General features: G+C 43.9%; 1 protein-coding gene across 1 annotated transcript in view; it reads right to left on the reverse strand.

Annotated features, from left to right (window-relative positions):
- The window catches only part of LOC144604991 (ATP-binding cassette sub-family C member 9-like), a 184099-nt gene that overhangs the window by 86002 nt on the left and 76902 nt on the right, over positions 1-21195 (reverse strand). The window contains exons 11-17 of the mRNA XM_078419986.1: positions 20665-20799; positions 16731-16893; positions 15914-15954; positions 14024-14166; positions 11273-11381; positions 1740-1850; positions 246-318 (exon numbers count right to left, since the gene is read on the reverse strand). Of these exons, the coding sequence (XP_078276112.1) occupies positions 246-318; positions 1740-1850; positions 11273-11381; positions 14024-14166; positions 15914-15954; positions 16731-16893; positions 20665-20799 (775 nt within the window). The remainder of the gene's footprint in view (positions 1-245; positions 319-1739; positions 1851-11272; positions 11382-14023; positions 14167-15913; positions 15955-16730; positions 16894-20664; positions 20800-21195) is intronic.

The raw sequence follows: 21195 nt of genomic DNA on the forward strand, positions 1-21195 counted from the left end.
TTAGTACATTTTACCTGTTGGACACAAAAAGCTGGAGTAACTCAGCGGGTCAGGCAGCATCTCAGGAGAGAAGGAATGGGTGACGTTTCGGGTCGAGACCCTTCTTCAGACGAAGGGTCTCGACCCGATACGTCACCCATTCCTTCTCTCCTGAGATGCTGCCTGACCCGCTGAGTTACTCCAGCATTTTGTGTCTACCTTCGATTTGAACCAGTTATCTGCAGTTATTTTCCTACACATCTTACCTGTTGGAATTCTAATGCTGACATCTGAAAGATTCACCACACCACTGCCCCAAGAAAATGAACCATTGGTGACCTGTGGTTTAAAAAATAGTATGTTTAGGTTTAGCTTTATTATTGTCAAGTGTACTGAATCTGGTGGTGTGTGTTTTATGTGTTGTTTGAGACTACGATGCAGCGAGCAAGTATTTACATTGTACCTGTAGTTCCTTGTGCCTGTGCACGTGACAATAAACATGACTTGACAGTGAGGGCTGCCCTTGCCCTTTAATCCCGACTGCATTGCGGAGGCATTGTGCGCGGCACGGTGGAGCAGCAGTAGAGTTGCTGCCTCACAGTGCCAGAGACCTGGGTTCGATCCTGACTACGGGTACTGTCTGTACAGAGTTTGTATGTTCTCCCTGTCACATGCGTGGGTTTTCTCCGGGTGACCCGGTTTCCTCCCACGCTCCAAGAGACAATAGACAATAGGTGCAGGAGGAGGCCATTCGGCCCTTCGAGCCAGCACCGCCATTCAATGTGATCATGGCTGATCATTCTCAATCAGTACCTCGTTCCTGCCTTCTCCCCATACCCCCTGACTCTGCTATCCTTAAGAGCTCTATCCAGCTCTCTCTTGAATGCATTCAGAGAATTGGCCTCCACTGCCTTCTGAGGCAGAGAATTCCACAGATTCACAACTCTCTGACTGAAAATGTTTTTCCTCATCTCTGTTCTAAATGGCCTACCCCTTATTCTTAAACTGTGGCCCCTTGTTCTGGACTCCCCCAACATTGGGAACATGTTTCCTGCCTCTAACGTGTCCAACCCCTTAATAATCTTATACGTTTCGATAAGATCTCCTCTCATCCTTCTAAATTCCAGTGTATACAAGCTGAGTCGCTCCAGTCTTTCATCATATGACAGTCCCGCCATTCCGGGAATTAACCAAGTAAACCTACGCTGCACGCCCTCAATAGCAAGAATATCCTTCCTCAAATTTGGAGACCAAAACTGCACACAGTACTCCAGGTGCGGTCTCACTAGGGCCCTGTACAACTGCAGAAGGACCTCTTTGCTCCTATACTCAACTCCTCTTGTTATGAAGGCCAACATTTCATTGACGTACAGGTTTGTAGGTTAATTGCCTTTTGGTAAAATTGTAAATTGTTCCTAGTGTGCGTAGGATAGTGTTTGTGTGCATGCATCGCTGGTCGGCGCGGACACGGCGGGCCTGTTTGTGTGCATGCATCGCTGGTCGGTGCGGACACGGCGGGCCTGTTTGTGTGCAGGCATCGCTGGTCGGCGCCGACACGGCGGGCCTGTTTGTGTGCATGCATCGCTGGTCGGCGCCGACACGGCGGGCCTGTTTGTGTGCAGGCATCGCTGGTCGGCGCCGACACGGCGGGCCTGTTTCCGCGCTGTATCTCTAAACTAAAACTAAACTACACATAAAGGCAGCGATCAGTCACGTAAGAATTGCTTGTCTACAGTTGCAAATAATGACAAGTTAGTCACCTTGACCAGCACACCGTCCATCTCCCTGGACCGTACGCATCTCCGCACTGGCTGTTCATAACTGTCCAGCTGCCCCTTCAGGGCATGTCGTCTATGGAAGGCCTTGGTGTGCTGTATGATGGACAAGAATCTGATTGAGTTCACCTTCAATGTCAACTGTGTGCCATCATTGGGTCTCTAACTTTATCCCGATCATCAGTCAAGTGATTTTGAGTATAAAACGAGTCCGATCAAGGGTCCCGACGCGAAACGCACCAATCCTTTTTCTCCAGAGATGCTGCCTGACCCGCTGAGTTACTCCAGCACTTTGTGTCTGCCATTGAGTATAAAAATCAGGAAGTCAGGTGGCAGGTTGGCACAGCAGTAGAGTTGCTGCCTTACAGCACTTACCGCACCAGAGACCCAAGTTCGATCCCAACCACGGGTGCTGTCTGTATGGAGTTTGTACGTTCTCCCCGTGGCCTGCGTGGGTTTTCTCCGAGATCTTTGGAGATCCCACACTCCATAGGCGTACAGGTTTGTAGGTTAATTAGCTGGGCATAAATGTCCTTAGTGTGTGTAGGGTAGCGTTAATGTGCGAGGATCGCTGGTCGATGCGGACTCGGTGGGCAGAAGGACCTGTTTCCGCAGGTCACGTTGCAGCTTATAGAACGTTGGTGAGGACTTCCGGTGGCGTTATGGACTGAACAAGTCGCACGTCAACTAGCTCCGTGAACATTCCGATTTAGGAAGAGAGGAACGGGACGGGCCCGTTGCAACTTACCGGCAATTTACAACGAAGGGTGGGTGACATCATCAGATCGCGACTTTTAAAAGTAAATGTCGACAAGTCGCACCCCCCCGTTAAAAACCGTTAAAAAAGGAACGGTTAGAACAAGACCCGTGGAAGAAGAAGAATCAAGCCAGATGGAAGCCTCTGCTACAGCTCAAACCTCAGCAGCGGGTTAGGAAGAAACTGCCAAACGAACAACCCGGAATCCACAGCCTAAAAAAATTGGATTGGAAGAATTTCGCAGCGTTGTGGGTGAGGAGCTTTCAGATATGAAGTCTCAAGTGGTAAATATGACAGTTGAATTACAAGAGATGAAAGCTGAATTAGTGTCCCTTAAAGGAATGAAGGGGGAAATACTATCTACTATTAAGGAGCAGTTGGATAAATCAAAGGCTGAAATGTGTGTAATTATGAATGAACACATGGAGGAAGTAACCTCCAAGTTACAAAAGTTGGACTCTGATTTTTCTGGTAAGCTGAACCACATCACCGAGTCAATAGAACAACATGATGAGGCTTTAGGTGAGTTGGAAACTTTAGCTGAGACGAGTGCTGAAACTACAAAAGTAGTATTGTCGGAGACTCAGCGTCTTTCTGATTTATTGATGAGATTAACCGAAAAATGTACTGACTTAGAGGGTCATTCAAAACGACAAAATTTAAGAATCAAAGAAGGCAAAGAAAAAGATAAAAACGTTCGTGATTTTACTGCTGAGTTATTACAGGAAGTTTTGAAAATGGATTCAAAGCCCTTGCTGGATCGAGCCCATAGAGCACTGAGAGCACGGCCAGGTGCTAATGCGCCTCCAAGACATTTGATTCTGAGGGTGCATAATGCTCACGTTTTAGAAGATATGCTGTTAAGAATTGCTAGTAACAGAGCTTTATCATTCCGAGGCGATGAGATTCGCATCTTCAGAGATTACCCCTTTGAGGTGGTTAAGAAAAGAGCACTGTTTAATGAGACAAGATCTATTCTCAAGAAGATCCCAGCGCTCAGATTTGGTATGTTGTATCCAGCAAAACTCCGAGTGACCTACAATCAAAATGAATCCTTTTTTACTGACTATAATAAAGCACTGGAATTTGCTCGGGAGATCGAAAGGTCGCTGAAGGCTTGATTATGATTTCACGGCTATCTTAATTGGCAGACATCTGATTGGACTTTAAAAATATTAAAATTCAAAGATTTAAGTTTAGTGTATATACTATACGTATATTAACCGTAACTAATAATTATTAATTAAAAAACATATATATTTTTATTAATCATCACTAATAAGAAGTATAAGTAATATTTGATTTATGTAAACCTTACTTTGAATACTTAATTAATACACTTTAGATAGAAAAATCGATTTATTATAGACTAATTAGTTTCGGGCCCGCCCCGTTTATCTCTCTATTTAAAAAAAAACAAAAATAAATAATAACTGTGTTAAAAAACGGAGCTAGTATTAATTTTTTTTTACATCTCACGGAAGTCCTTAGATTTTTTGTCACCTTAGGGTGGCTAACACTAACTGCACTAATTGTAGTTGTAGTTTTAGTTGTCTCTTCTTTTTCCTGCACTCTTTTAACCTTTTATATATTGATTTTTTTTTTAGATTTAACTTTTATTATCATGTCATTTTTCAGAAATTATATACTTTTGGGAGATATTTCCGGGAGGCACTCTACGCTGTACAAAAAATCATCCACCCCTCATTCAAGAAAAATGTTGTAGTCCGGGTGCCAGACCATTTGCTTTATTATAGACCATTTATCGGTTAAGATGCAAGATTCTATTAGGAAAACAGGGGTTAAAGGTATTACATTTTGTAGTTGGAATGTCAAGGGTGTTAATGAACCAATTAAAAGAGGTAAAGTACTTTCACATTTAAAATCTATTGATGCAGACATAATGTTCCTTCAGGAAACTCATCTAAAAAATGTAGCACATAATAGACTGAAAGGCAAATGGATTGATAAAGTATTTCACTCATCGTTTCCCTTTAAATCAAGAGGTGTTGCTATTTTAATTCGTAAGGGTATACCATTTATAAATACTTCCTCTATAGTCGACACTGAAGGTAGATATGTTATATTAGTGGGAGAACTATATTCTACAAAATTGATATTGGTGAATGTCTACGCACCAAATTTTGATAATCCGTTATTTTTAAAAAAAATATTTAATACCATTCCAGAATTTGGACAATATAACTTGATAATTGGAGGAGATTTAAATTGTACATTAGATCCTTATTTGGATAGATCTTCAACTCAAAGGAAAACAAAATCCAAGTCGTGTGAATTATTAAACTCTTATATAAATAATGCAAATATAAAAGATGTTTGGAGGATTGATAATCCTTCAGGCCGAGAGTATTCATTTTATTCACCTGTGCATAAAACTTATTCAAGAATTGATTATTTCTTGGTGGACTCCAAACTTATTCCTTATACGTATAATTCGAAATATCATAATATTATTATATCCGATCATGCCCCTTTAACATTTAGGGTAAAACTCCAAGGAGTAATGGGGAAACAGACTAATTGGAGATTTAATCCGCAAATCTTAAATGAAAAAGCATGTTATGACTATCTTAAATCGCAATTTGAGATTTTTTTTAACGCAAATGACCTTCCTGAAACATCTGCGTCCCTGCTTTGGGAAACATTTAAAGCGTTTGTGAGAGGATGTATTATTGCTTTTCAAGCGTCTCAAAACAAGAAGAACCGAGCTGAACAGAATGACCTGGAAAGTCAGATAAGACAGTTAGACATAACAAATGCCATCGCTCCCTCTATTGAAATACATAATAAAATTGCAGTTCTCAAATATGAGTTAAATTATATCCTTTCAACTCATATTTTAAGGCTTTTTCAATATACTAAACAAAAACATTTTGAATTTGGAGATAAACCACAGAAATTGCTAGCACGTCAACTCCGTAAATTAGAAGATGATTCTACAATTCATAAAATTAGATCAGAAAATGGAGATTTGCTTAAACTACCTAAGGATATTAATCAGAGATTTTTGCAATTTTATCAGTCATTATATTCATCAAAAATAACAGATACTTCTGTGCAGATGCAAAAGTTTTTGCAGGAATGTAATCTTCCTGGTTTGAATGTGAGTGATAGAAATTTACTGGGCGCAGAAATAACTATGAAAGACGTTGAAGAGACTATTAAATCCATGAAAAATGGGAAGACTCCTGGCCCTGATGGCTTAAATAATGAATTTTATAAAAAATTTAGTGGTTTGATCTCTCTACGTTTGCAAACTGTATATAGTCACGCCTTTAAACAACAGAGATTGCCACAAACTCTGACTGAATCAACAATAATCCTCATTCCTAAAAAAGATAAGGATTCTGAAGACCCTGGTTCGTATAGGGCGATAGCTCTTTTAAATACTGATCAGAAGATATTAGCGAAAATTTTAGCTCAGAGATTAAGTCTAGTTATAGACAAATTGATACACCCCGATCAATCAGGCTTTATAGCTAAACGATATTCATTTTTCAACTTGAGACGCTTGTTTAATATAATTTATTCAAATAGACTATTAAATGAAGATTTAGCAATCATCTCGCTAGATGCTGAAAAAGCATTTGATCAAGTAGAATGGCCCTATCTTTTCTCAGTGATGGAAAAATTTCAACTAGGTGAAAATTTTTGTGCATGGGTGAAACTTTTATATACATCCCCAACAGCTAGAATATTAACTAATCAAATGCTGTCATCTAAATTTCATTTAGCTAGGGGTTGTAGACAAGGATGTCCACTATCACCACTTTTATTTGCCCTTATTATAGAACCACTTGCTGAGAGTATTAGATCAAATTCAGATATTCATGGCTACAACACTAAACATACAACCAATAAAATTTCTTTATATGCGGATGATGTATTAATATATATTACAAAGCCAGAAATTAGCATTCCGAATTTATTAAATCTCATAACTCAATTTGGTTCATTTTCAGGTTATAGAATTAACTGGTATAAAAGTGAAATTATGCCAATAATGGAGCATAATCCGGCCATACTTCAACAATTTCCTTTTAAAATTGCCTATGAAAAGTTTAAATATCTTGGAATTTACGTGACTAGGAAATATACTTCTTTATTTAAATCAAATTTTCCTCCTTTACTTGCTAAATTACACAGAAATATCCAATTTTGGAAAACACTTCCTATATCATTAGTTGGTCGTAGTAATGCTATAAAGATGATCTTTCTTCCACAGCTACTATATTTATTTCAAGCAATTCCGATCTATCTTCCAAAAAAGTTTTTTTTTTAAATTGATTCAATTGTCACTAATTTTATTTGGGACTACAAGACTCATAGAATAAATAAAAGACACTTATGTAAGTCTAAAATTAATGGAGGAATTGCTTTACCTAACTTTTTATTTTATTATTGGGCGGTTAATATTAAAAATATAACCTGCTGGTTGGATGATTCTGATCAACAACCGGATTGGTTAAAGATGGAGAAAGAGGAATGTTTACCATTCGATATTGGTGCGATCCTCTTAGCTCCAATAAATTTAAATAAAAAAACATATGGAGGTAATCCCATTATACATAGTGTTATCCGTACCTGGAAACAATTAAAGCTTACGTTAAAATTGAGTAAATTATCTGTTTTCCTTCCTATTGCGAATAATCCTTCTTTTAAACCGTCTGTCTTAGATAGAGGCTTTGCTCAATGGAAAAGTTATGGAATCAAAAGGGTGGGAGATCTTTATCATAAGGGAACTTTTCTTTCGTTTCAGGAGTTACAGCAGAAGTACGGATTACATGTTAATAATTATTTTAGATATTTACAACTTAGAGATTATGTAAAATCACACATGCAAGAATATAAGTTTAGAGGTCCAGAAACACTTGATGTATGCCTGAATCGATATTATAATTCAAATAAATTAATATCCTTTATTTACAATACTCTCCTTGACACTGACATTCCGTCATCAGAATCTTATAGACGAGCATGGGAGGACGAATTGAATCAATTTATAATGCAAGATATATGGGATGAAAGCTTACAACATATACATCAATGTTCATTGAATACTAGACATTCCTTAATACAATTTAAAATAATACATAGATTACATTATTCGAAGACGAAATTAAATAGGATTTTTCCTAGTATCTCTCCTATTTGTGATAAATGTCAATTTCAAGAAGCTAATTTAACTCATATTTTCGTAACTTGTATAAAAATGCAAAACTTCTGGTTGGAGATTTTTAAAATAGTTTCTAAAGTTATTAATAAAAAATTAGATATGGACCCAAAATTAATTATATTAGGATTATCAGAACATACTACAAATTTTACAGTAAGTCAGGTACATTTTCTTGATTACAGTCTAATAACTGCGAAAAAATTAATACTTAAATTTTGGAAAAAACCAATAACCCCCACAATTAAAATGTGGACTACGGAAATGACAGAGACCCTGCATTTGGAAAAAATAAGGTTTGCCTTAATCGACAAACCTGAGTTATTTTTAAAAATATGGTCTCCATTTATTGAATTTTTAGAAAAGTAAATGGGTTTGGCACAGGACTAAAATAAAAAAATTTAAATTAAAAGTTGAAACTTGAGTTAGGGGTTGGATGTACAACTGTGGTTATTGTCTCCCGGATCTACTCCCTTTAATTTTTATTGTTAGATCCTTTTTTTATTTTTTTTTATTAACCCTCTTATTCTCTCTCCCCAAGTTTATAGTTTTCTATTTTTATTTTTACTTTCTCTCTTCAAAAATTTAAAAATTGAAGCTATGTAAGAACTTTGTAACAAATGTGTTTTTTCTTATTTCTATTTGTACATATGCTTTTCAAAAAAAATAAAAATAAGAACGTTGGTGAGGTTGCATTTGGAGTATTGTGTGCAGTTTTGATCGCCCCATCACTGGGAGAACCGGCAGGCTTTGGAAAGGGTGCGGAAGAGGTTTACCAGAATGCTGCCTGGATTAGAAGGTGTTAGCTACAAGGAGAGGTTGGACAAATTTGGTTTGATTTAACTGGGACGTCAGAGGTGTAGCATTATCCTACACGCTAGGAACAATTTACAATGTTTACCGAAGCCAATTAACCTACAAACGTGTGGGAGGAAACTGGAGCATCTGGAGAAAACCTGCACGGTCACGAGGAGAATGTACAAACTCCCTGCAGACAGCACCCATAGTCAAGATCGAACCCAGGTGTCTGCGCTGTAAGGCAGTAGCTCTACCGCTGCACCACTGTGCCGCCCGATTGTAGGACAGTAACAGGGCGGAATGGATTTTAGCTGCTTTCTGTGGAGAGGGCTGTGGGAGAACATTCTACGGCCTTTGGGTAGATGCCAGTGTTGTGCTGGAATAGATTGGCCAGGGCTGTTACCGGCACAACAAATAGAATATGGCCCCATATCCTTTGCTATATCCAGTGGGAAATGGTCCAGTCTTGGAAACAATTCGTGTGACCTTTTATAGGTCTAATCTGGATGACTTTACACTCCCCCACTATGTAGTTCATCTACTCAAGCTGGCTCACTTCCTCAATCTATCAGGGCCTGTTTGTTACCTCTCTTTCCAAACTATATACATACAGCTGAACCTAACCTAAAGCATCAGGAAACTTGGGAATGTAATGCTCTCAGTTTCTTCACTGGTATAAACAGGGTGAAATGCTATGGCCATTGTACCAATCGCTGGGGGATACCAGAAGTCACGTCGTGCCAACTGTACTTCATTTATTTTAGTTTAGAGATACAGCATGAAAACAGGCCCTTCGGCCCACTGAGTCCACACCGACCAGCGATCGTAGCACATTAACACTATCCTACACGTACTAGGGACTATTTACATTTTTATATCGAGCCAATTAACCTACAAACCTGTACGTCCTTGGAGTGTGGGAGGAAACCGAAGATCTCGGAGAAAACCCACGCAGATCACAGGGAGAACGTACAAACTCCGTACAGGCAACAACCGTATTTGGGATCGAACCTGGGTCTCTGGCGCTGTAAGTGCTGTAAGGCAGCAACTCTACCGCTGCACCACCATGCCGCCCTACCCATTCATAACCATTGTCCTAGCTCTGTCACCTTGCTCTTAAATCAATTTTCTGACTACAAAAACCTATTTCCAAGCTCTTCGATTATACATTAGAAGCATATGTTGGAAATGAAACATTCACTTAAATATTACATTGGTCAACTTGCACAAAACATTGGTGAGGCCACATTTGGGGTATTGTGTTCAGTTTTGGTAACCCTGCTATAGGAAAGATGTTGCTAAGCTAGACAGGGTGCAGAGAAGATTTTGAGGATGTGGCCAGGACTTGAGGGTCTGAGCTGTAGGGAGAGGTCGAGCAGGCTAGGACTTTATTCCTTGGAGTGCAGGAAGACGAGAGGCGTAAGATCATGAGGAGAATAGATAGGGTAGATGCACAGAGCCTTTTACCCAGAGTAGGGGAATTAAGAACCAGAGGTTTAAGGTGAGGGGGAAAGATTGAATAGAAATCTGAACGGCAACTGTTTCTGGAGGATGGTGGGTCTGTGGACCAAGCTGCCAGAGGAGGTTGTTGAGCCAGGTACTATAACAACATTTAAAAGACATTTGGACGGGTACATGGACAGGAAAGGTTTAGAGGGACATGGGCCAAAGGCAGGCAGTTTGGACGAGTGTAGATGGGGCGGCTTGGTTGGCATGGGCAAGTTGGGCCAAAGGGCCTGTTTCCGTGACGTATTACTAAAATTGTTCCCTCACACTGAAATACAGCAATGCAAACCAAATGATGACTGTCAAACAGGGTGCCAGAGTTTTGACAAGTCACATGAAAAACATTTGGATGGTTTCATCGGATCAAGAGTAGTGAAAGCTAAATTGAGAGTTTATCATTCTTCAACATTTGGCTAATAGTTCTTAGATACTTAACACTGTAGTAGCAAGGCTGTAAATTTGAGGAAGGATATTCTTGCTATTGAGGGCGTGCAGCGTAGGTTTACTAGGTTAATTCCCGGAATGGCGGGACTTTCATATGTTGAAAGACTGGAGCGACTAGGCTTGTATACACTGGAATTTAGAAGGATGAGAGGAGATCTTATCGAAACGTATAAGATTATTAAGGGGTTGGACACGTTAGAGGCAGGAAACATGTTCCCAATGTTGGGGGAGTCCAGAACAAGGGGCCACAGTTTAAGAATAAGGGGTAGGCCATTTAGAACTGAGATGAGGAAAAACTTTTTCAGTCAGAGAGTTGTGAATCTGTGGAATTCTCTGCCTCAGAAGGCAGTGGAGGCCAATTCTCTGAATGCATTCAAGAGAGAGCTGGATAGAGCTCTTAAGGATAGCGGAGTCAGGGGGTATGGGGAGAAGGCAGGAACGGGGTACTGATTGAGAATGATCAGCCATGATCACATTGAATGGCGGTGCTGGCTCGAAGGGCCGAATGGCCTCTTCCTGCACCTATTGTCTATTGTCTATTGTCTATTGTCAAGGAAATGAAGGGCTTTGTGGTATTTCATCAACAAAAAGAGATTTATATTTTACAAGAATTCTGTGGCAAAGAATTCCACAGATTCACCACCCTCTGACGCTCAGTCTGAAGAAGGGTCTTGACCCAAAACGTCACCTATTCCTTCTCTCCAGAGATGCTGTCAGTCCCGCTGAGTTACTCCAGCATTTTGTGCCTATCCTCAGTTTAAACCAGCATCTGCACTTCCTTCCTACACATCTTTTGGTGCAGTTTAACTAGTTACTTACAACTCCTGAATGCTTTTTGCACGTTTCTCCATTCAGTGAGGTGTCGCCGCCCCGGAATCCATCGTTGGAAATCTCGTCACTTGTTAAAAACACGTTCAACTTTTGTTCGCTGTTTGGACAAAGGTCAAAACAAAAATCAGTTTACTCATATGAGAGAGCACATCAAAGATTCATCATGCCAAATCAAAAGTCAAATTTAAACTAACTAGATAATTTGCTTGACAAAACATCTATTGAATATCTGTGCAAGATTAGGTTTGGGTTTAGGATTGTCACGTGTGCCGAGGTACAGTGAAAAGCTTTGCACAGCGGTGTAACGATAGAGTTGCTGCCTTGTAGTGCCGGGTTCGATCCTGACTACGGGTGCTGTCTGTATGGAGTTTGTACGTTCTCCCCGTGACTGCCTGTGTTTTCTCCGGATGCACCGCTTTCAATAGACAATAGACAACATACAATAGGTGCAGGAGGAGGCCATTCGGCCCTTCGAGCCTGTACGCACCGCCATTCAATGTGATCATGGCTTATCATTCTCAATCAGTACCCCGTTCCTGCCTTCTCCCCATACCCCCTGACTCCGCTATCCTTAAGAGCTCTATCTAGCTCTCTCTCGAATGCATTCAGAGAATTGGCCTCCACTGCCTTCTGAGGCAGAGAATTCCACAGATTTACAACTCTCTGACTGAAAATGTTTTTCCTCATCTCCGTTCTAAATGGCCTACCCCTTATTCTTAAACGGTGGCCCCTGGTTCTGGACACCCCCAACATTGGGAACATGTTTCCTGCCTCTAACGTGTCCAACCCCTTAATAATCTTATATGTTTCGATAAGATCCCCTCTCATCCTTCTAAATTCCAGTGTATGCAGATGTTTCCTCCTACATCCCAAAGACATGCGGGTTTGTAGGTTAATTGGCCCTCTGCAAATTGTCCCCAGTGTGTAGGATAGAACGAGTGCACGGATGATCATTGGTCGGCATGGACTTGGCGGGCCGAAGGGCCTGTTTCTCTAAATTAAACTAAACTAAAGCTATCCAAACAGATTAGGTTTACGATACATAGATACGATCAGTTCAAACTCGTACAATAGGTAGAACAATGAGGAAGATAAGAGTGCAGATTATAGTTCTCAGTATTGTGGCTTTTTGCACTTTATGTGGTCGGGAGATCTCTTGAGTTTCCAGTATGTTGGCCTTGAACTATGCAAAGCAGGCGAGAGACTATTGTGTAAGTGTCTAGTTGGGGAAAATGTGTTACACCCTCTCTAACAGAACACTGGGGCAGTCTCATTACCCACAGCCACAACACGGCAAAACAATTTTATAAAATGTTGATGGAACTGATTCCTGCATTAACCAAATTTCAGGAGCAGATAATTAATGTGTGACTGCCGCTGGCTTCATAGATGGCTCTGTTACCTCTACTTAGGGTTTCAAGAGTAATTTGCGCTACTTAAAATATAATTGCAGCTAAGAGTTCCAACTGCAAAAGCACATGCAAGGTAGACTGCACAGAAGAAGGCCGTCCCACAGTTCTGGAGCAGACCACACCATTCACACCTTGTTTCCACACAAACCTTTGACGTATTAGAGTGGAACACTTAGTGGCTTTAGTTTTGCTACCACGAACTGCAAATGCTGGCTTACAAAAAAATGATACAAACTGCTGGAGTAACGCGGTCGGTCAGGCAGCGTCTCTGGAGAACATGGATAGGTGACGTTTCAGGTCGGGCCCCTCTTCAGACTAGGTGATATTTCGATTCGGGACCCTTCTTCAGACTAGGTGATGTTTCAGGGCAGGACCCTTCTTCAAACTCTAGGTGACGTTTCGGGTCAGGACCCTCCTTCAGATTCTAGGTGATGTTTTGAGTCAGGACCCTTCTACAGACTGGAGTAACTCGGTGGGTCAGGCAGCATCTCTGGTGAACGTGGGTAAGTGTCATTTCGTGTCGGGACCTATCTTCATATTGTAGGTGACATTTCGAGTCAGGACTCTTCTTCAGACTCGAGGTGATGTTTTGAGTCTGGGCCCTTCTTCAGATTGCAGAAGGGTCCTGACCCAAAACGTCACCGATCCATGTCCTCCAGAGATACTGCCTGACCCACTGAGTTGCTCCAGCACTTTGTGTCTTTTTCTGGGTTTAACGTCTTTTCCAAGTAGGAAGCACAATGTTACAAATGATCAACCAGTACCATTAGTTGTGCACGTCGGGTTGATTGCATTAGTCGGAACAGGGTGGACCATGTGGAGGTTGCAATCTCCATCGAGGCTAACCCTGACCTTCCCATCCATGCTGACTTGAACAATCTGCCCAACATGTGCCTGAAGTCCCGCAAACCCTTCTGGTCCTCAGCCAACTCCCTGGAAGACTTTGATCCCAAAGACTGAGTGGCGCAGAGCCTGGAAAGATGCCAACACCAACAACGGAGAGGTCATCAAAGACCCCACTGTGAAACCACCGGGATTTGACCACCATCGCAAGCAATGGCTAACCCTGAACAGGGTCTGCACCCTCCATGCAAGAACAGCCCATCACCTGCACAAGTGGGGGATGAGAGACAGCCCTGCTCGCGACTGCGGATATCCAGGCCAGACCATCCCATACATGGTGAATGACTGCCCACTGAGGCTTTTCCCTGGTGGCATCAAGGCCCATCCACCCAGCAAGTGCTGCTGCCCTGGCCTGGATGTCTACCCTTGGCCTACAACTTTCGGCTGTGCACGCCATACGCAAGAAGAAGAAGGAATACCATACCTGACCAGAGCTTTGACTGTGAATCGGACCACGGTGGAGAGCAGAAATAGTGGGGTCACCAAGATGTTGAAAAGGGACAACGAGGCAAAGGCTACGGCAGAGGACAGGGTCGATGGGTTGAAGTATGAGTACGACACAAATGTCTGTAAGGCAGCAGAACAAAATCCCCATCACTGATCACATTAAATTTAAGATCTTCTCACCCAATCGCCGCGTGATGAACTCATTCTCCAAAAGAGAAAGGAAACGCAATGGCATTCGGCACAAGGACGCAAGGAACTGCAGGTGCTGGAATCTCCAACAAAACACAGAGTGCTGGAGGAACACAGCAGGGTCAGGCAGCAACGGTGGAAGGAAATGGATAGACTGATTGTCGTGTAGGGGGGGGGGGGGGGGGGAGAGTGGGAGAAAGCTGGAAGAGAGATGTGGGGGTGGGACAAAGCCTGTCGAGTGATAGGTGGAGACAGGTGAGGGGAGGTTCGTTTGGCAATCGGGTGGAGTTCGTGACAAAGGCTAGATGTGAAAAGGGGACGAAAGGGAGTCTGATAAGGAGAGGAGTGAAATGTAAAGGTGGAGAGAGGGATATAAGAGGAAGGGACAGCGGGAGAGGGGGAAGAAGGGGAATGAACTGGGAATGACAGGGATGGGATGGGAGATGAGTGAACATCAGAGTGGAACGGTACAGGGTAAATGACATGGAATGTAAACAGTACAGAACAGGAACAGGCCCTCTGGCCCACAATGTCATGATGCAGACCAACGCCTCAAGCCTGCACATAATCCACATCCATCCATAATGGTCCCAACCTTAAACGTCACCTATCCATATTCGCCAAAGATGTTGCCTGACCCACTGTGTTACTCCAGCACTGTGTGTCATCTTTGGTAAACAGCTTCTGTATTTCCTTGGGTTGGCATATCTCAATATGAACTTTGGTGTGAGTTATTTCAGAGGGGCAGCAGGGTGGCGCCAGAGACCCGGGTTCGATCCCGACCACGGGTGCTGTCCGTACGGAGTTTGTACGGTTTCCCCGTGAACTGCGTGGGTTTTCTCCGAGATCTTCGGTTTTCTCCCACATTCCAAAGACATACAGGTTTGTAGGTTAAATGGCTTGGTATAATTGGAAATTGTCCCCTAGTGTGTGCAGGATAGTGTTAGTGTGCGGGGATCGCTGGTCGGTGCAGACTGAAGGGCCAGTTTCCGCGCTGCATCTCTAAACTAAACTACCAGCAACAATTTCATACGGTGATGGTTCCATGTCTGCATTTTCCAATGCAGCCTGACTCCAATTATCACATGATTCAGTCTGAGTTTTAGTTTGCAGTAATAACAATGCTGAGAAGTTGAAAAATTCTTCCTTGACTCCGATTATTTCACCACTCAGCCTGATTTTAGCTTGTTCAAACAATAACGTTGCAAATCAATCACTCATTAACCTGCGTTGGAAGGCAAAAGGGTGAATACTTACCGATAGTGAAAGGCCTGGATAGAGTGGATGTGGAGAGGATGTTTCCACTAGTGGGAGATTCTAGGACCAGAGGTCATAGCCTCAGAATTAAAGGACGTTCCTTTAGAAAGGAGATGAGGAGGAATTTCTTCAGTCAGAGGGTGGTGAATCTGTGGAATTCATTGCCACAGACGGCTGTGGAGGCCAAGTCAGTGGATGTTTTTAAGGCGGAGATTGACAGATTCTTGATTAGTACGGGTGTCAGGGGTAATGAGGAGAAGGCAGGAGAATGGGGTTCGGAGGGAGAGATAGATCAGCCATGATTGAATGGCGGAGTAGGCTTGATGGGCCGAATGGCCTAATTCTGCTCCTATCACTTATGACCCTTTGAAGAACGCTGGGGGAGGGAGATATTCAGTTTTTAATTAAAATTTGCTCTTACCACCAACACTGCTGCGATCGGTATGGCTGCATTCATGAACACTGGGGAGGAAAAGAAAGCATGGTGTTGAGTGAGGGTAGACCAGGAAAGAGTAGATGAATCACTTTAGCTTGCATGCTCCAAGCCAGAATTTCTATCTTTCAGATATACCACCGGCTTCCTTGTAACCATGTATTGTCTTTCCGCCGACCGGTTACGACACAACAGAAGCTTTTCACTGTACCTCGGTGCAACTAAACTATGAGCAGTATGATGTGTAGAAAAAAAACCTGCAGATGTTGGTTAAAATCGAAGGTGGACACAAAATGCTGGAGTAACTCAGCGGGTCAGGCAGCATCTCGGAAGAGAAGGAATGGGTGACGTTTCGGGTTTCAACCATGCCTTCTTTCCCGAGATGCTACCTGACTCACTGAGTTACTTTGTGTCTACCTGAGAAGAAATGGGTGACTGAAGAAGGGTCTTGAACTGAAACTCACCCACACCTTCTCTCCCGCGATGCTGCCTGACCCGCTGAGTTACTCCAGCATTTTGTGTCTGCCTGAGAAGAAATGGGTGACTGAAGAAGGGTCTCGACCCGAAACGTCACCCATTTCTTCTCCCGAGATGCTGCCTGACCCGCTGAGTTACTCCAGCATTTTGTGTCTACCTATGTGCAGTATTATCTAACTTGATTAGACAGCATGCAAAAACAAAGCTCTTCACAGTGCCTCGATACACGTGAAAATAATAACCTGCACCTAAACCTAACCCCACCGACGTTTCATCTGCAAATGGTACTGACACCTGCAGCAACACAGCAAGTGTGCGCAATACGTACTGGATAAGGATGTGTAGAGAGCAAAGCTCTTGAGACTGGTTAATTCTTGCATTCTTGTCTTCTCCACATTGTTGCAAAAGATGTGCTCCCAGGCATAGAGCTTCAGGAGTTTGATGCCTTTCAAGATCTCGTTGGTATTCTTCAGTCTTTCCGTGGAGTATTCCTGCAAAGGATTAGAAAAAACCATCATGAATATCAGTTATGCTGCACTCCAACCACAAATGAGCGGTCTGTAAGTAGGGTCTCGACCCGAAACGTCACGCATTCCTTCTCTCCAGAGATGCTGCCTGTACTGGCTGAGTTCCTCCACCTTTTTGTGTGTATCTTCGGTTTAAACCAGCATCTGCAGTTCCTTCTTACATAAATGAGCAGTATACCGTTGCAGGTCGAGTCGGTAGTAAGGAAGCCCAACGCAACGGTAACATTCATTTCGGGATGACTAGAATATAAAAGCTAGCGTGTCAGGCTGAGTCTTTATAAGACGCTGGTCAGGCCACATTTGGAATCTTGTGAGCAGTTTTAGGGCCCAATATCTGAGGAAGGATGTGCTGGCATTGGAGTGGGTCAGGTGGAGGTTGACGAGAATGATCCCGGGGATGACTGGGTTGACATATGATGAGCGTTTGACGGCACTAGGTCTGTACTCGCTGGAGTTTGGAAGGATAAGGAGGGATCTCGTTGAAACCTATCGAATAATGAAAGGCCTGGTTAGAGTGGATGTGGAAAGGATGTTTCCATTAGTGGGAGAGTCTAGGACCAGAGGGCACGGCCTTAGAATAAAAGGACACATCTTTAGTATGGAGATGAGAAGGGATTTCTTTAGCCAGAGGGTGGTGAATCTGTGGAAATCATTGCCACAGACGGTGGTGGAGGCCAAGTTATTGGGTATTTTTAAAGGCAGAGAATGAAAGGCAAGGTCACGTGATCAACTCGGTGGTGGGTGGTCAGTCAGCTTGGTGGGTAAGGTCAGAGGTCAACTGGGGTCAGAGGTCAGCTCAGTGGGGGGAGGTGTGCAAAACCATTGACTGGTAAGAGTCGTTGATAACCTATCGTGCAGACGCACGCACCCCCACCCCTCACGACACACTATCTGCTCCCTTCCCACCACCCCAGGATGACCACCTGCCCACAGGCTGATTCTCCGCCTCACCTAGGGTTGCCAACTATCTCACTCCCAAATAAGGGACAAGGTGACGTCACTGCGCCGCGCCCCACGTGACCTCACCCAGCCAGCGGCCACGTGCTCCTGCTCCACCAACGGCAGCCGCCCGGGCCGGGAGGCGGGTTGCCACGCAACCTCCATTCAGCGGTACCCGGGCCTCCGGTCCTACACTGTTCGGGCCTACAGTGTCCGGGCCTACAGTGTCTGGGCCTACAGTATCCGTGCCTACAGTGTGCGGGCATACAGTGTCCGTGCCTACACTGTCCGTGCCTTTAGCGCCCCCCCGGGCCTACTATGGGACAAGGGCGGTCCCGTACAGGATAAACCAATTTAGCCCAATATACGGGATGTCCCGGCTAATAAGGGTCAATTGGCAACCCTAGCCTCACCCCCCTGACTGACAGTCTGTACCCTCTCTCCAACCCCCAAGCCCGACTGACCTTCTTGCGCCCCCCACCCCTCAACTGACCATCCATCTCCCCACCTCCACCCCTCATAGCCACCTGTCCCCCACCCCCCACATCCTGTCTGTCTGTCTTCATGCCCCCCCCCCTCATTGACAATCTGCACTCACACCCCCCTCTCAGTCTCTTCATCTCCCCATTGTCCCCAACACAGCCCCGACCCCTCAGACCACCCCCCCCCCCCCCCCCCCACCCGACTGATTCCGAGTGGCTCAAACCCAGAACTATCACGTGAACGGTAATCCCCTCCTTCATCCTGGCCGCACCCCGGCCACTCCCTCTTCTTCCCTCTCCCATCGGAACAAAAGGTATAGAAGTGCGAAAACGCACACCTCCAGATTCAGGGACAGTTTCTTCCCAGCTGTTATCAGGCAACTGAACCATCCCACCACAACTATAGAGCGATCCTGAGCATTACTATCCACCTCATTGGAGACCTGCAAACTATCTTTGATCGGACTTTACTGACTTTACCTTGCACTAAACGTTATTGCCTGTGGACGGCTCGATTGTAACCATGTAGAGACTTTACGCTGACTGGTTAGCACGCAACAAACGATTTTCACTGTACCTCGGTACCAGTAAGAATAAACTAAACTAAACTAAACTAAACTTAAATTATAATCCTCACTAATCCTGACAACGGTGATGTTTTTGTTTTTGGTACAAACTTTAGGGAACCAGAAAACAAGAAATGTCATGGAGGTATTTAGAACTACTTCTAACTGTATTTTTTTTATACCTGAATCATCTGCTGTTAATTTCTGAATGTGTGCTGATGCATTTGTTTAGGAGCGGGGAGCTTTTAACTTTACTGCAGAGCATTATTTCTATATTTGGGATTCCATTTTCCTTTCCAAGTTTCCTATTTCCACGTCTATTGAGCGACAGTTCTCTAACCAGCCGCCCCTTTGAGACCCCTGTAGATCAACCATATTAGATGGCCTTCATTATATCTATCGCCACACTTATTATGTATGTTGCACATTCCACAGGGTCTCCAGGCAATGCTGCTTCACTCTCCTGAGCCTGTTCTCATCCCTGGTGAAAGAAAGAAATGCGGGACTGTACCATACACGTGCAGGCCACACCTGCCGGCCTACCATAAACTAACAGGCCTAACATAAAGTACCAGGGCTACATGTGAACTGCCCTTGGTGTCATTCTCTATCAGCTCGTTTATACTTGCCACATATAATCAGTGTTACATATATTTTGCAAGTGACCACCATATCCATATCTATTTTATTATGTAGTGTAAGAAAATAACTGCAGATGCTGGTACAAATCGAAGGTATTTATTTCACAAAATGCTGGAGCAACTCAGCAGGTCGGGCAGCATCTCAGGAGAGAAGGAATGGGCGACGTTTCGGGTCGAGACCCTTCTTCAGACTGATGTCAGGGGGGCGGGACAAAGGAAGGAACTTTGTCCCGCCCCCCTGACATCAGTCTGAAGAAGGGTCTCGACCCGAAACATCGCCCATTCCTTCTATTTTATTATGGGTCAACTCCTTAAGAGGAAGGATGTAGATCAACCATATTGGATCGCCTTCACTATATCTGTCACAACACTTATCATGCATGCTGCACATTCCACATGTGGTCCAGTCCGGATCTTCATCCCTACCTGGACTATGTAAACTGCCTTCCACCGTCTCACGGCAGGGGACTTGATGCTGACTACGGAGACGATAGCATGTAATGTTTCCTACGCTTGTGTTACAATAAAGTCTATGAGTTGTTACTCCTGTGTATGGGTCTGATTAAACAACAACCCCTTATCTGAACCTTATCTCCATTAACATCAGGGCGGCCACGGTGGCGCAGCGGTATAGTCGTTGCCTTACGCGAATGCAGCGCCGGAGACCCGGGTTCGACCGCGACTACGGGTGCTGTCTGTACGGAGTTTGTACGTTCTCCCCGTGACCCGCGTGGGCTTTCTCCGAGATCTTCGGTTTCCTCCCATACTCCAAAGAAGTACAGGTTTGTAAGTTAATTGGCTTGGTGTAAGTGTAAATTGTCCCTAGTGTGTGTAGGATAGTGTTAATGTGCGGGGATCGCTGGTCGGCGTGGACTCGGTGGGCTGAAAGGCCTGTTTCCGCGCAGTATCTCTAAACTAAACTAAACTAACACTTAATTGGATAGAATTGTAAGATTCACTGACTTGTGCAGCAGGCAACGAAAGCTTTTCACTGTCCCTGGCAATAAACGAAACTGATCCCAGGCACAAGTCCTGGCCGGTCGGTGAATAATGGAAGTGCAGGTGATCGGAGGAGTGGGCAAAGCGGTGTGTGGGCGTGGTACTTACCAGCGTACTTTTCTGTGCGTCGGCGAGTTTGGTTGCTATGAAGTATTGCAGGGGAGCAAGCAACGCTATGACTGACGCACCGATCAGCGCGCTAATCCCCAGCATGTAGTACAACAAGATCACGCCCATGATAATCTGGCAATCAGAACAAAAAGACACACCATTGGATCAGGACCAAAGACTTCAGAGATACAGCAGGGAAACAGGCCCCTCTGCCCACCCGGACCAGCAATCCCCACACACGAACGCTATCCCACAAACAGTATTTACCTAAGCCAATGAGCCTACAAACCTGAAGGTAGACACAAAATGCTGGAGTAACTCAGCGGGTCAGGCAGCATGTTGGGAGAGAAGGAATGGGTGACGTTTTGGGTCGAGACCCTTCTTCGACCCGAAACATCACCCATTCTTTCTCTCCCGAGATGCTGCCTGACCTGCTGAGCGACTCCAGCATTTTGTGTCTACCTTCGATTTAAAGCAGCATCTGCAGTTTTTAGCCTACAAACCTGTACGTCTTTGTAGTGTGGGTGG

Source organism: Rhinoraja longicauda, chromosome 23 (genome assembly GCF_053455715.1).
Source record: "Rhinoraja longicauda isolate Sanriku21f chromosome 23, sRhiLon1.1, whole genome shotgun sequence".
In the NCBI taxonomy this organism is placed as follows: Eukaryota; Metazoa; Chordata; class Chondrichthyes; order Rajiformes; family Arhynchobatidae; genus Rhinoraja; species Rhinoraja longicauda.